General features: G+C 38.3%; 1 protein-coding gene across 4 annotated transcripts in view; it reads left to right on the top strand.

The window, feature by feature from the left end:
* LOC148400232 (C-myc promoter-binding protein-like) overlaps window positions 1–12,773 on the top strand; it is a 36,719-nt gene that overhangs the window by 1,398 nt on the left and 22,548 nt on the right. For all 4 annotated transcript variants that reach the window (XM_088370760.1, XM_088370763.1, XM_088370762.1 and 1 more), the window contains exons 2-4: window positions 6,882–7,212; window positions 10,069–10,315; window positions 12,008–12,077. In XM_088370760.1, coding sequence (XP_088226886.1) covers window positions 6,905–7,212; window positions 10,069–10,315; window positions 12,008–12,077 — 625 coding nt within the window. In that variant the 5' untranslated portion in view covers window positions 6,882–6,904. The remainder of the gene's footprint in view (window positions 1–6,881; window positions 7,213–10,068; window positions 10,316–12,007; window positions 12,078–12,773) is intronic.

Genomic DNA, 12,773 nt, shown 5'->3' with positions numbered 1-12,773 from the left:
AATATATCATTCAGCATGACATTGAACCAAAAGTTGCTCCCAATGGGCTGTCATCTTTGTGTGAAACACATTCAAATTGCTTTCTTGGCCGCAAACAATATGGCTGGTGCAAAGGGGCTTCAAATGTCAAACAGCACTTTGCAACCAGTATTTTGCCAAAGCAATCATTTTTCATTGGGGTTTAAATCACAAAATACTTTATATTCAGCACATACTTCGTTCTGTTCACTTGTAAGATTAGCATTCATTCAGCTTTATTACAATGTATTATGCATGCATATTCAGCTGTCTGCACCTGTAAAAGTTACAATATGAAAAGCCACAAACCCCCTCATATGAGGAGGAGCAATTATGAGTTAACTATTTAGTTCTCAGTAACAATGACGTGTGCTTTTTCACATTAGCTCACATCATTGCTTTAGATAAGCAACTATTGTGTGCTGGGAAATTTTTGTCGTTAATAGACTTTTTTGGGCTCCAAGGTAGGAACTTTCTGGACGTTACAATACAGACATGGTGCTAACTGAGCTAGCTCTGCTATTTTTATGCATATAACTCCATGCTTTATAATCATGAATGCTTACTCAATACAAGCATATCAAGTGATGTGTATTTGTGTTATGTTATCAGCAGATCAACACCCTATGTCACAATGTGCATAATTATTCGGCAGTTTGGTTTTCTCAGGCAAAATGGGGCAGAAAAAGACATTTAAGTGACTCTGGAAAAACAAAAATTGTAGAAAAAAAGTCTTTCAGAGGGATGCAGCACTCTTGCTAAGATAATTGGGGCGTGACCACAGAACCATCAAATGTTTCATTGTAAATTGTCAACAATGTTGCAAGAAACATGCTCAGGAAAAAAAGACGCAAATTAACTGCTAAGGATTTGAGAAGACTCAAACATGAAGCTACTAGGAACCCATTATCCTTCAGTGCTACCATATTCCGGAACTTCAATCTACCAAAGTACCAGGTTTTTAGTGCTCAGAGACATGGCCAAGGGATGGAAGGCTGACAGCTGACCACTACTGAACAAAACATACATATTGAAACGTTAAGACTGGCCCAGGAAATATCAGAAGACAGACTTTTCAAAGATTTTATGGACTGATAAGATGAGACTGACTATTGATGGACCAGCTGGATCAGTATCGGCCACAGAGCTCAGTTGGGTGTACTCAGGCCGCTGTGCTCTCAATCAAAGCGTAGTAGAGCTGAGTAGAACTTTTTGGAGTAGAAATTAAACAAGTACCTCTAGAACAGGGGTCGGGAACCTTTTTGGCGGACAGAGCCATTTTCTGTCTTTGCTCTCATTGGACAGCAATGACCAGGGCGGCACTCAGAGTACAGACCCGAAAATGGAGGAAAACATGCGGGTCCTACGCGCTGCGTTCCTGTTCTGCATATTTGTGCTGTTGGTTCAGATCTACGCTGTTTGTATTCACACCTGAAGCGAACCGCACCAGAGTTCGTTTGGAAGCAAACCGAGGCCACTTGACAAAGTGGGTCTCGGTCCGTTTCTTTAATCCGCACTAGGATTCGTTTGCGTATATTCACACCTGCACAAAAGGTCTGGACCAGCGTTACAATCGAACCCTGGTTCGATTAATGTGGGCTAAACAGTCAGGTCTAAATACACCTCAAATGTCTTCCTTTTGTTCCAAATAGCCTGTTAAGCATTTGTCATCTTGTCCTTCCATGACCTGCAGCATTCTGCTGCAACTCCACATCTCAAAGGCCTCGTTTTTCTCATTTTGGTACAAAGCCCAGCTTTCCCTACCATACAAAAAGATAATACCCTGCATTAAAGATTTCACCAGTTGTTTCTTTGGTTTCAGGCCAATCTCGTTTGCTTTCCACAATCCAATTAGCTGACTGGTGGCTTGTCGTGCAATTGCTAATCTGGGCTAATCTCTATTGTACATTCTGCATCCAAACCAACTATGGAGCCAAGTTATCTGAAACAGTCTACCTGGCTGATTGTATGTTGTTTTAGTAAATCTCAGTTGTGAGGCAGAACCCTACCTCCAAAGTATTTTAGGTCTCCTTTTAAAGACACTTGGAATTTACTATTTCACATTGTATAGTAGTAATAGTAAAGTTAATTCAATTTATAATAGACAATAAATCAATTAATAATGGTTTTATGAATTGTGATTTTGGTCTCCCACCCACTTTTCAGGTCAGCCAAATTATTGTAACAGATATTATTAAATTAATTTAGGCTGAATAACATGTAATATTTGGCATAACCCTTACATGCAATGACTGCATCAAGCTCGGGTCTCATTGACTCCATCAGTTGCATTCTTCATTTGAAAGACCTGGGCCTTTACTGCAGCCTCCTTTGGTTCTTGTTTGCTTCTGGGGGTCTCTCCCTTCAGTCTCCTCTCCCCCCTGATGAAGTCCTTTGGTGTGTTGGCAGTCTGTTTTGGGTCATTGTTTTGTTGCATGATAAAGCTTCTCCTGGTTAGTTTGGTTTCATATTTCTATAAATTGACAGACAAAATGATTTTCAGAATTTATTCTGCTCCAACCATCACAAGTTAAGTCATCAATAATGGGTGGACTCGCTGTGATGTGAATTGTGCCAACCAGGCTCCCCATGCAATATGTTGGAATGTTATTTTCAGTTCTTTCTGTTAGTATTTAGTAAAAATATCACGCAATTACAACTATGTCAGTGGAGTGAACGTGTAAGCATAAGAGCATGAACATGCTGAATTCTCTGCTGAAATACTGCCGTGTCATAAATGCAAATTAAAGGCAACACCTCCCTGCGCAAGTGCCACATGACGGGTGGAAGAATGACGATCATGCTCACCATGCGTCTGAGTCAGCTAAAAATACAATGCAAACCAAAGCTGCAACATTATATCATTATAACATTATATCACATGATTTACCTCTGGTTGTTTTGCAAAAAAAATAATAATAACTCAATTTGACCTGCAAAAAATGGTTTATGTGCAAAAAAACCCGGGAAGTTGGATCAAATTGACCCAATTTATAACCCATATTGGGTTAAAAGCATTTTTTATGGGTGTACAGTCGAACTGAACCGTTTAAACGAGTTTCAAAAATCATTCCACCCCTATGAGTCCGCACGCTTGCACAAGTTTACTGTCACAGCTCACTGAAGGCTACTCCGAGGACGTGCTAAGACCTGTGGTAACTTGCACTGAGTGTGAATGAACAGGTTCATCGTCTCCTCCAGTGCTACTCGTACTTCGTGTGTGTGTGTGTGTGTGTGTGTGTGTGTGTGTGTGTGTGTGTGTGTGTGTGTGTGTGTGTGTGTGTGTGTGTGTGTGTGTATATATATATATATACATATATATATATATATATATATACATATACTATATATATAGTCGCTGGAGGAGACGATGAACCTGTTCGTTCACACTCAGTGCGAGTTATTAACAATTAACAACAACAATAATAATCAAAATAGAAAGTAAATTTTTGCCCAAATCAATGACGTCGAATCATTTTCATTCATGGCGCACTTAAGAGCCACATCACACTGGTTGGCAATCATTGTTACAAAGCACAGATGCAAACACTGATTGACCTGAAAGAAAGCCTCAGCTTGGTATTTTGGTACATAACACAACATAGTTATAAACAGAATATTTTGTTCAGACAATGAAAAACGTTTTTGCTGTTGATGCATCCAACAACGGAACATTTTGATCTTTCTATTTCGGCATCCTTGAGTTGTTTGGACTACAAAAGTCTCTCCGAGTAATAAAGATGGCGGATTTGTGCAAACGTTTGGCAACACCCATTATCTTGTTTGGTTTGTCCCACCCTAACTTATGTGATTTAATAGATAAAAATACGTTATAAAAAACGGAGAAAACTGAACAGAGTAAAAAGTAGCCCCACAAATATATCATAAAAGTATCTCTGCAGCACCTGGAGGGATAGATTACACTTTTTTACACCCATGGAGACTCCAAATACACAAGAAAATGAATTTCAAATAAAAAAATGTGATATGCCACAATGAGCGGCATGCTGGATCTGACCTCTGGGCTGTATTTCTGACACCTGTGCATAAGCTAAATATTTGCACCAGTGCTGGAGCGCTAGAGAAAGGATGATTGAGAGTTGCTGTTTGAATTTATTCTTATAGTAAGTAAAAATTTGCTTTTAATTCTATATTTAAATGACACTATGAGCTTTGCCAAGTCAAACAATACTTAAGACGTGTAGAAATGAGCGAAAACCCAAGTCTCTAATGTGAAAACACCATAGGTCAAGAAACCTGAGACTCAGCTGAGTGAGAGCCTGGGTGCAAAGCTGACCGGCCTGAACTTGCTGACTTAAGATCACTGCAGAGTTCAAATGAGCTCACTGAGATGTCCAAACCCCAAGCACTCATCCACATGAGGTTTGTTTGAGACAATGTGATAGTGTGGCTGTTTTGACTTAAAAGCAGCAGGGCTGGTGAAAACTCACCAAATGGATCTCTGTTGAGGTTCTAACAGCCAAGTCACTGCTCTGGGCTCCAGTTGTGTAGACACTGAGCCGAGGCACAGCCACAGCAGGGCAGACACATGGAGGAGGTAAAAAGGAATGTGCTCAAGAACATAAACACAAGCTAACCCAACATCTGCTTTTAGTTAGACCAAAAGGGCTGGCCTTAGGATTCTGAAACTTAATGACATTAGGTCATATAACTAATCTATGAGGACAGATGATATGGAAATTAATTAAATTAACGTTATTAACATTTCAATAATTAATTTTTCTGCACAACCATCACATCGTCAATTAATTTATGCAAGAATTAAACCAAAATTAAACAATGTAATAACTAAATAGAAAACCAGTCAAGAACCAAACTAGGATATGGTTTATTTGTATCTTATTCAAGTGTGACTTTTTGACTTAGGTTTTGACGTAATGTCTTACCCCTCAATGGTGGATGCACATTTTTTTTTTTTTTTTTTCCGACCAAGAATCATCGTTATTCTGTATGAATCCAGCCCACCACGTAACGACCATAAGAACAATGAGAGGTTTCAGCAATTATAGCCTTCATCAGTGGGCCTTTGACTGTGGGAAACAGATATCCCAAAAAAACCTTTCCACCACAGGAACTTGCATAGAATTTCAGAGCAGTTAGCATCATTCTGTTTGGATGTCAAGAGCCACCCTTTTTTTCCTTAGCTTCCCTGTTTAGAGGTACAACAGAAGAGCAGATTCCTGAACAACGGAACATAATGATGGACCTGAAACTAAGTGAAGCAACACGAAAGGCACTAAGTACAGACTATGCTACGTAAAACGTTTACGGGCTGCTTATCAACACAAAGGATTTCTGGCAAAGAAAGGTAGAACAATCTATGCCGATGGCCGCCTGCCTAAATTATATGTGTTGTGTGTCAGTTTTCTAAACATATTTAAAAAAAAAAAAGTGGTAATACTGCAAGGCAAGTTTAAGATGAAAATAATGTACTTTCATCTCAAAGATCCCTATTTGCTAGTTTGCGCAAAGCTAACCTGAGCATTTGTCATATTTTTATTGTTTAATATCTTGCTTTAGATCCCTGGGATTAACCTCCCAAAAAAGAAAGAAAAAAATTCAAAAGTTAGAAAGTTGCACTTCAAATGTAGTTGTTGATTCACTTGGCAACTTGAAAATCATTTCAATCAATCAGTGTCATTTGCAGAGACTATTAATACAAATCAGAGGAATACATCATTTGCCTAATAATTCGGAATGTGGTGCGCTAATAAATCAAAATAAAAAAAACAATAGAATAAAGCTCACAAAGCTGCATGCTCAAACATTGCAATTTGTAGACATCATTGCCACAGGGCTTCTAAATAAAAATGTTTGTGTCTTTGCTTCACATTTTTCAACTTTTCCCTGAGTCAAGAAGGGCAAGTTAACCAACACACCCTGCTAATAAAATGAAGTTCCCACACTCTTAGTCAATATGCTTGGAATCATAAATGTCCTCTGGATTACGATTTCAATTGGGTAGACGTACATGAATTACTAAATCTGTTTTCAATGAAATGGCTTTGGGTGGTTATGGAATGTTTTTACAGAAATCGGTCTGATTTTCTTTACCATATGTGTGTTATATTTTGTATGAAAACCTTTGAGACATGCCCTGCTTACTGAATCAAGTTCGTCAGTAAAGAGGGTGAATATCAAATATTTAACTTTATTGAACAATATTAAATCCATATTAAATAATAATTAATATTTAGCTAATTTTTAATAATTTTGCTCAATATGATGAGTACTGTTATTCTCATTTTTAATCTGTGACTTAATCGATGATCATTTATATCTACTGTTCAGAGCTGTGATTGAAAGAATGGAAATGAGCCTAGCACCGCTGTAGGCAAGAAGCTCCGAAGGTGTGTGTTGCAAATCTGCTGATTTCAAATGTATGGATGTTATTTACTCGAGCGCGGTCATGTACACAACTCTTAAAAAATCTTATACGGTACTGATTTTGGGACAGTATACAGTTTTTTTTTGCACCAAGCCCTTCTGTCTGGAATCAAATCGTAGCAGGAATAAAAACAAAATGTGCTAACCCCGCGGCTTTTGAAAACGACCAATTGACGACCATTATTAACCCCTACCCGAACTCAGCCAAGCATGAGCAGGATCAATTTGGATAAATTTTAAACAGATGAAATAGTTTCAAACAAGTCTATAGTTGCAACAATTTTGTACTGCACTGGGTGTTTTTAGGCCATGGAAAAAGTGTGTGGAGACAAAAAGCCACCACACACAGAAATGTCACTGTTTTTAAAAATGTCTGTTTTATGTGGATCTTAAAACTTTTTTCTTTTCCTACAGTACAATTAACTTTAATTATGTATTTAATCTGTTTATGACAGGCACTTGGTGGTAATGGGAAACGATGGAGGATAAAGGCCCTCGTGTAGCTGACTATTTTGTGGTGGCTGGACTGACAGACTCATCCAAGCCTTTGGACCAGGAAATCCACTTTGACGACGCCTGCCACAAAACTGCCAAGCCCAAGTCGCCCATCACTGATGTGGCTGTGGTGATTCGCTCATTCGGTGACGAGGTGCCACCAGGTTTTACATGCATTGAGACGACACCAAGTGGACATTCTGCTGATCTCAATAATGGAGGGCTGATGGCACCCCAGATTTTCCTATGCTTCAGGCGAGGTTGCGACAAGCCACCACTCATTGACCTGGGGTAAGAGTCTTGATTTGTCTTTGATCATTCTTGATCTTTATAGGTTTAGTCCTTCTCAAATAGTGTGTGTGTGTGTGTGTGTGTGGGGGGGGGGGGGGGGGGGTGATGCCATTGGGTCGTGTGTGACCCCAGCGAAAATGTTAATTAGTAGGATACAATGGATACAATGCAGGTGTCCAATTTTATTGACAAATTATACTGTTTATAGTTACCAAGGAGAGTTGGGAAGGTGTGAACATTACACATAACATAAAATAATTGAGAAGTACTTTGTTAGGAATATTTATTAATCCAGCCAATCACGGGGCAAATATAGAGAAAAACAACCAGTAATACTCAAATTCACACAGTCACTGAAGCAAATCTTAACTGGATGAATGTTACAAAATGGTGCATGTTGATTTTTTTTTTTCCAACAAATATTTTGTTGGGTCTACCAAAAACAAAAGAGCCTAGATTTTCTTGGTCTTTCAAAGACAATGAAATAAGAAACACAGTTGAAATGATGAATATCAAATGTGATTTGCAACCCCGAGTGAAAGTAACAACGAATTTCAGTAGCATTTTACTTAACTACACGTCTAAATTTGGGTGTGCAGGCTCGGAAGGCTCGTCTGAAGATGACCTAGAGAGAAAACAGCTCTGTTAATGTATTCACGTTGAACAATACTACAGTGGCAGTCCCTTTCTGCCTGCCTTGCAGCTGTCGTCAGAATGTAGCTAAAAAAAGCGTGAAGAACTACAGCTACAAGTGTCGTTTTCAGCAACATGTTTTGAAATAGAGTACTGAGAATTTCATTTGTTTACTAAGTTCTCCTGCTCTTTCATATCTTGCAAATTGTGACAACCGACAGCGGATGAATCTCAGACTACAAAGGACTTGTTCTTATCAGGCACTGACAAAGAGGCTCTGTTGAGACCGTCAGCAGCCTTTGTGTGCTGATAGTTGTGAGGGGCTTCAATTTTGTTTACACTAGTAGGACTAATGAGAACTGGACAGTCCTCTGTGTGGGCAAATGTATATATTATTTCTGATTTGTGACATTTCTAAGAATCTTCTAAGTTGCAATTTTCAAAACATACAGGCATAATTTTTGTCCCAATTACATCAGAGGTCAGTTACGATAACAATTGACGACGGATGGCCAAGATGCATCAAAAGTCATGATTCCTTTTTTTTGTACTTTTGTGTGTGTGTGAAATAACATACTTTGAATTATACTAGTTGCAGTCACTGTGCTGGGTTAGATACTGATACTTTAAAGCTTACGTATCACATTTATAAATTCTTGCGTTTTAAGTTTTACTCATTACGTTGTGGTTTATATAAAGTGGAACAGCCATGCTTTTGTTTGAATTCCTCGTTTTGATAGCCTGTTTTCTACTTGTTCTGAGGTGAGACTGGAAGGTTGTGGGTTCAAACCCCGGCCGGGTCATACCAAAGACTATAAAAATGGGACCCATGGCCTCCCTGATTGGCACTCAGCATTAAGGGTTGGAATTGGGGGGTTAGACCACCAAATGGTTCCCGAGCGCGGCACCGCTGCTGCTCACTGTTCCCCTCTCCCCTAGAGGATGGATCAAAATCACACGGGGATGGGTTAAATGCAGAGGACAAATTTCACCACACACAGATGTGTGTGTGACGACAATCATTGGGACTTTGACTTTTGGGACTTTTGGTGCGGTCTCTTTAAATGCAAATGAGATACCTCACACCAAGTTATGTATCATTTTGTGACTCTTTACTTTCCAACATGAAAAACCCATGCTACCTTGTTAGCATGGGTTATCATGTTGGAAAGTAAACAGACACGAAATGATAACTTGTCGTACCTCCTTCTTTGTTGCTTGCCAAAGTTCAATAACCCGCTTGTCAACACTAACAGTGAGACAGGTCTGTGTGCTGCGGCCAGTAGTGACGGACTGAGAATGTGTGTACGCGGCGTGCGCAGAAAACTGATTGACATTCTTCGGTTATGTGTTCACAGTCTCTGACTGGCCAGTTTTGTCACACCTTGACAATTTAAGAAATAATAATTAAAAATAAAAATAAAAATTCATTAAATAATAATAATGAATGATTAATAATCAAAGACTGCATTCCAGAACCACCTGCAAAAACCAAAATCCGCGACTTAGAAAAACTATATGTATTATTTAAAAATTGTACTGAAATTTCCAACACAATGTTTCTTGTTGGCTCAGTCAAGTAAAGTTGAATTTGTTTATATAGCCCTGAATCACAAAAATGGTTCAAAGTGCTTCACATGTGCACAGTTGACAATTACTCTCGACGTTCCCTTACCTTAACCCCGGGGAGGGGAAAAATGAGAAACCTTGAGAAGGGACCGCTTAGAATTTCACTGTTTGGAAGTGACACATCCCGTACTATTTAAAAACGATGTGATGAAGTTCTTGCAGAGGATTTACCGATCTATTGTATGTGTTCAACTTACCCTGTGTAGCATTCTTCCTGCAATGACCTCCCAAAACCACTCCAGACAAAATTCTGTTGTTAAAATTCTAAGCTAAGATTTAGGCGTATCAGCACCACAAATTCTCTATAGTTTTATTAGAGGAATTAATGGAGGGTAAATGCACAAGAGAGAAACCAAAAGGGTTTTTGTTATTAAATTAATGTTCTTTTCAATTAATCTGTTAATGCTTGAACATTCATACTACTGTTGTACATTAAAGATGCTATTCTTCCTGTCTTTTATCTCAACTGATTCAAGCTTTGTATCTAAATTTAGAAATCTACCTGCACCACACAATGATAGTCTCTTCTTAATAGGTTAACATATATTCCTTTGTTTTGTGTGACTGATTACTGCATTGGTCTTGCTCCCACAGCGTCCTCTATGAGTGGAAAGAGAGACTAAAGCAAGGCTGCCACCTTATCCAGACAACCCCCTCTGGTCGCCCAGCCAACATCAGTGGAAACTCTTCCCAACGCATCTATGTCACCTACCGGAGGGCACCTGAAAGCCAATCACATGCTGCTCTTGCTGTTACCGACATCTGTATCATTATCCCAAGCAAAGGAGAGACTCCTCCTCACACCTTCTGCAAGGTGGAGAAGAATCTTAACAGCAGTATGGTAAGACTGGGCTAAAGAGATGTGTTTGACATAGGGTTAGGCAATAAAGTTTAAAAATTATATCATCACATTTGCAGTGATGATATTTTTGACAATATGGCAAATAAAAACATATATGTGATATGAGGTTCATAACGACATTTTTATTGCACACAATATTCAGACCAACCTTTTTTTCACCCCCAATTGAAATGTATGCCAAGTGCAAATGTAAAAGTGACACAGCATGAAATTGAAACAAAAGCTGGCCTGTTAATGTTTTCCCTGCTGCGATAATAGTTTAATTATGTCACTTATATCATTGAAACGAATAAATTCATCATCATCATCATCATCTGCAGGTGGCACGATGCACAATGGTTACCACGCCTGGTCCACAATGCAAAAGTTGTGGGTTCGATTCCTCAAACCGAGCCTCGTCAATAATTTGATTGTGGTGTCAGGCCTACTATGTTATTTTTTTAATAGACCACAGTGACTGGTAGATTGTCTAAAAAATCATTGCCTTTGCTGGTTGCTAAGGAAACTCACCAGCGCTGTCCCAGCGGTGCAAAAGACTTACAATGAAATGAACAGAGCCATTCATCTGATTGTTATAGTTGAAGAAATAATGACTCAGAAATATCTTGTATGTTGTTTAGTCCACCATGTTGCTATGCCCCATGAGCCTTTATATGAATTAGTTGTGAAACTTGAGAACCTGCGTTTTGTTCACATGCTACGTGAGTCCACTTTCTATGACAGTTACAGACTTTAACAATATGGGAAAGCCAGCTGTTGCAGCTTTTAACAGAAAACATTTCCGCTTCTTGCTAATGTATCGAGGTATGATAGCGATGACATACTACATGTTTAACTACTTTCCAAACTCTGTTGCTTCAAACATGGCAATGAGCAATCTCAAATGCTCTGAGGCATATCAGTAAAGTTGGTCCCATTTTGTTTAAAGAGGTTGCGCAGTCTTAGCGTAAAGCAAACATAGGAGCCACCCAAACGTATTACTTCCTACGACATGGTAACTACACAACTGGGATGCTTAAAGTATATAAGGTTCAGGTCACCATTAAATTGCGGCCTGGGAATGATACATACTCAGTGACAGAAAAATTCACAAGGCCAGGAACAACAGAGTAAAAACGAAAAATTTTGAGAACCGGATGTGGTCGTCACCATGCAGCTGTTTTTCACTTTGTTCTAAATATCGTATTCTGTTCTTTACTCTTTTTCAGTAAACTGGTGGGATAGTCAGTGGCACACATTTTGATTGGATGTGCAAGAAATATTGCATTGTACCTCATTAGTTTGTCTTATTTGGTAAACATTTCATAACATAAAACTGCTCGCTATAGTGAGTATAAGAGAAACAGCTCTTTATGCGTAATTTTCATTCCAAGTGGTAAATACAAGGCGAAAAACTGGCAAAGAAATGTTGGGCCGGTATGCTGATGAAGAAAAAAAGTTGGTGCGTATCTATAAAATGCCCTATAAAGTATTCATGATTTTGCACTAATTTGTCACATAAACCAAGAGCCATAATGTCTGTCTCGCACCCATTCAGACAACTGGCTCTTTTTCTCAATCCAAAAAGTTCAAAAGTCTGTGTTTCGTAGAAAACGTGTGTAAAATCCAATTACATCCAGGTATTTCACATGAAATAATATGGTGTTTTTCCCTCTGATGTTTTTGTTTCAGTGGGGCTCCTCTGTCTACCTATGTTATAAGAAGTCTGTGACCAAAACCAACTCGATAGCATACAAAGCAGGTAAAACTTGCCATAGGGCATATACTGTATGTTTAAATACTCAAGATGAATGAGAATGTCCTGTATTGTGAACTGAATAGCTGAAATAATCTGAGCAATTAAATAGAATAAAATATAGAATATAGAAAAAGGCAGGCTTCCCGGGACCGCTATGCTAAAATCAATCAATGACGTTGATAGAAAAGAAAGAGATAATTAAAAAAAATCCAATGTTATTATGGAAGAACATTATTTTTCAGTGAGTAAGCTGAGGTTAGTTAAAGTTAAAAAAAAATATTGTGTTTGATGTGTGCTTTCACTTATTTGTATTGTGGAATCAACACTTTTTCTCTGCTCTAATAATAATTTTTTTAGAATGCTGTTGCAAAAATGAATAAACACTACTGAAAGTTTAGCAGAGAATATACAAAAACTACGGAATAACCATGTCAGTTAATCACCATAAATGTGTGCTTGTGTTCATTAAGAAATTCAGAAGCTAACTTTCACCTAGTGGTGTACACATTTGTGTTTTCAACACTACATTTAACGGTAACAGTATGTGCAGTATAATGTTGTTTTTCGTGGATAATTTGAATCACTTGCAAAGATTTATATCATAGTACTAAATATGTATTACATTATACTTAATGAAACAAACATCTTTGATTTTTGCATCATGTTGTCAGAAGAAATGTGCCTTGGAGATACAATCCA

The sequence above is a fragment of the Syngnathus floridae genome, chromosome 3 (assembly GCF_059516105.1).
Source record: "Syngnathus floridae isolate MCC-2025c chromosome 3, RoL_Sflo_1.0, whole genome shotgun sequence".
NCBI classification, from domain to species: Eukaryota; Metazoa; Chordata; class Actinopteri; order Syngnathiformes; family Syngnathidae; genus Syngnathus; species Syngnathus floridae.
Note: the sequence above shows the minus strand (reverse complement) of the source record. Positions and strands in the feature narration are given on the sequence as shown.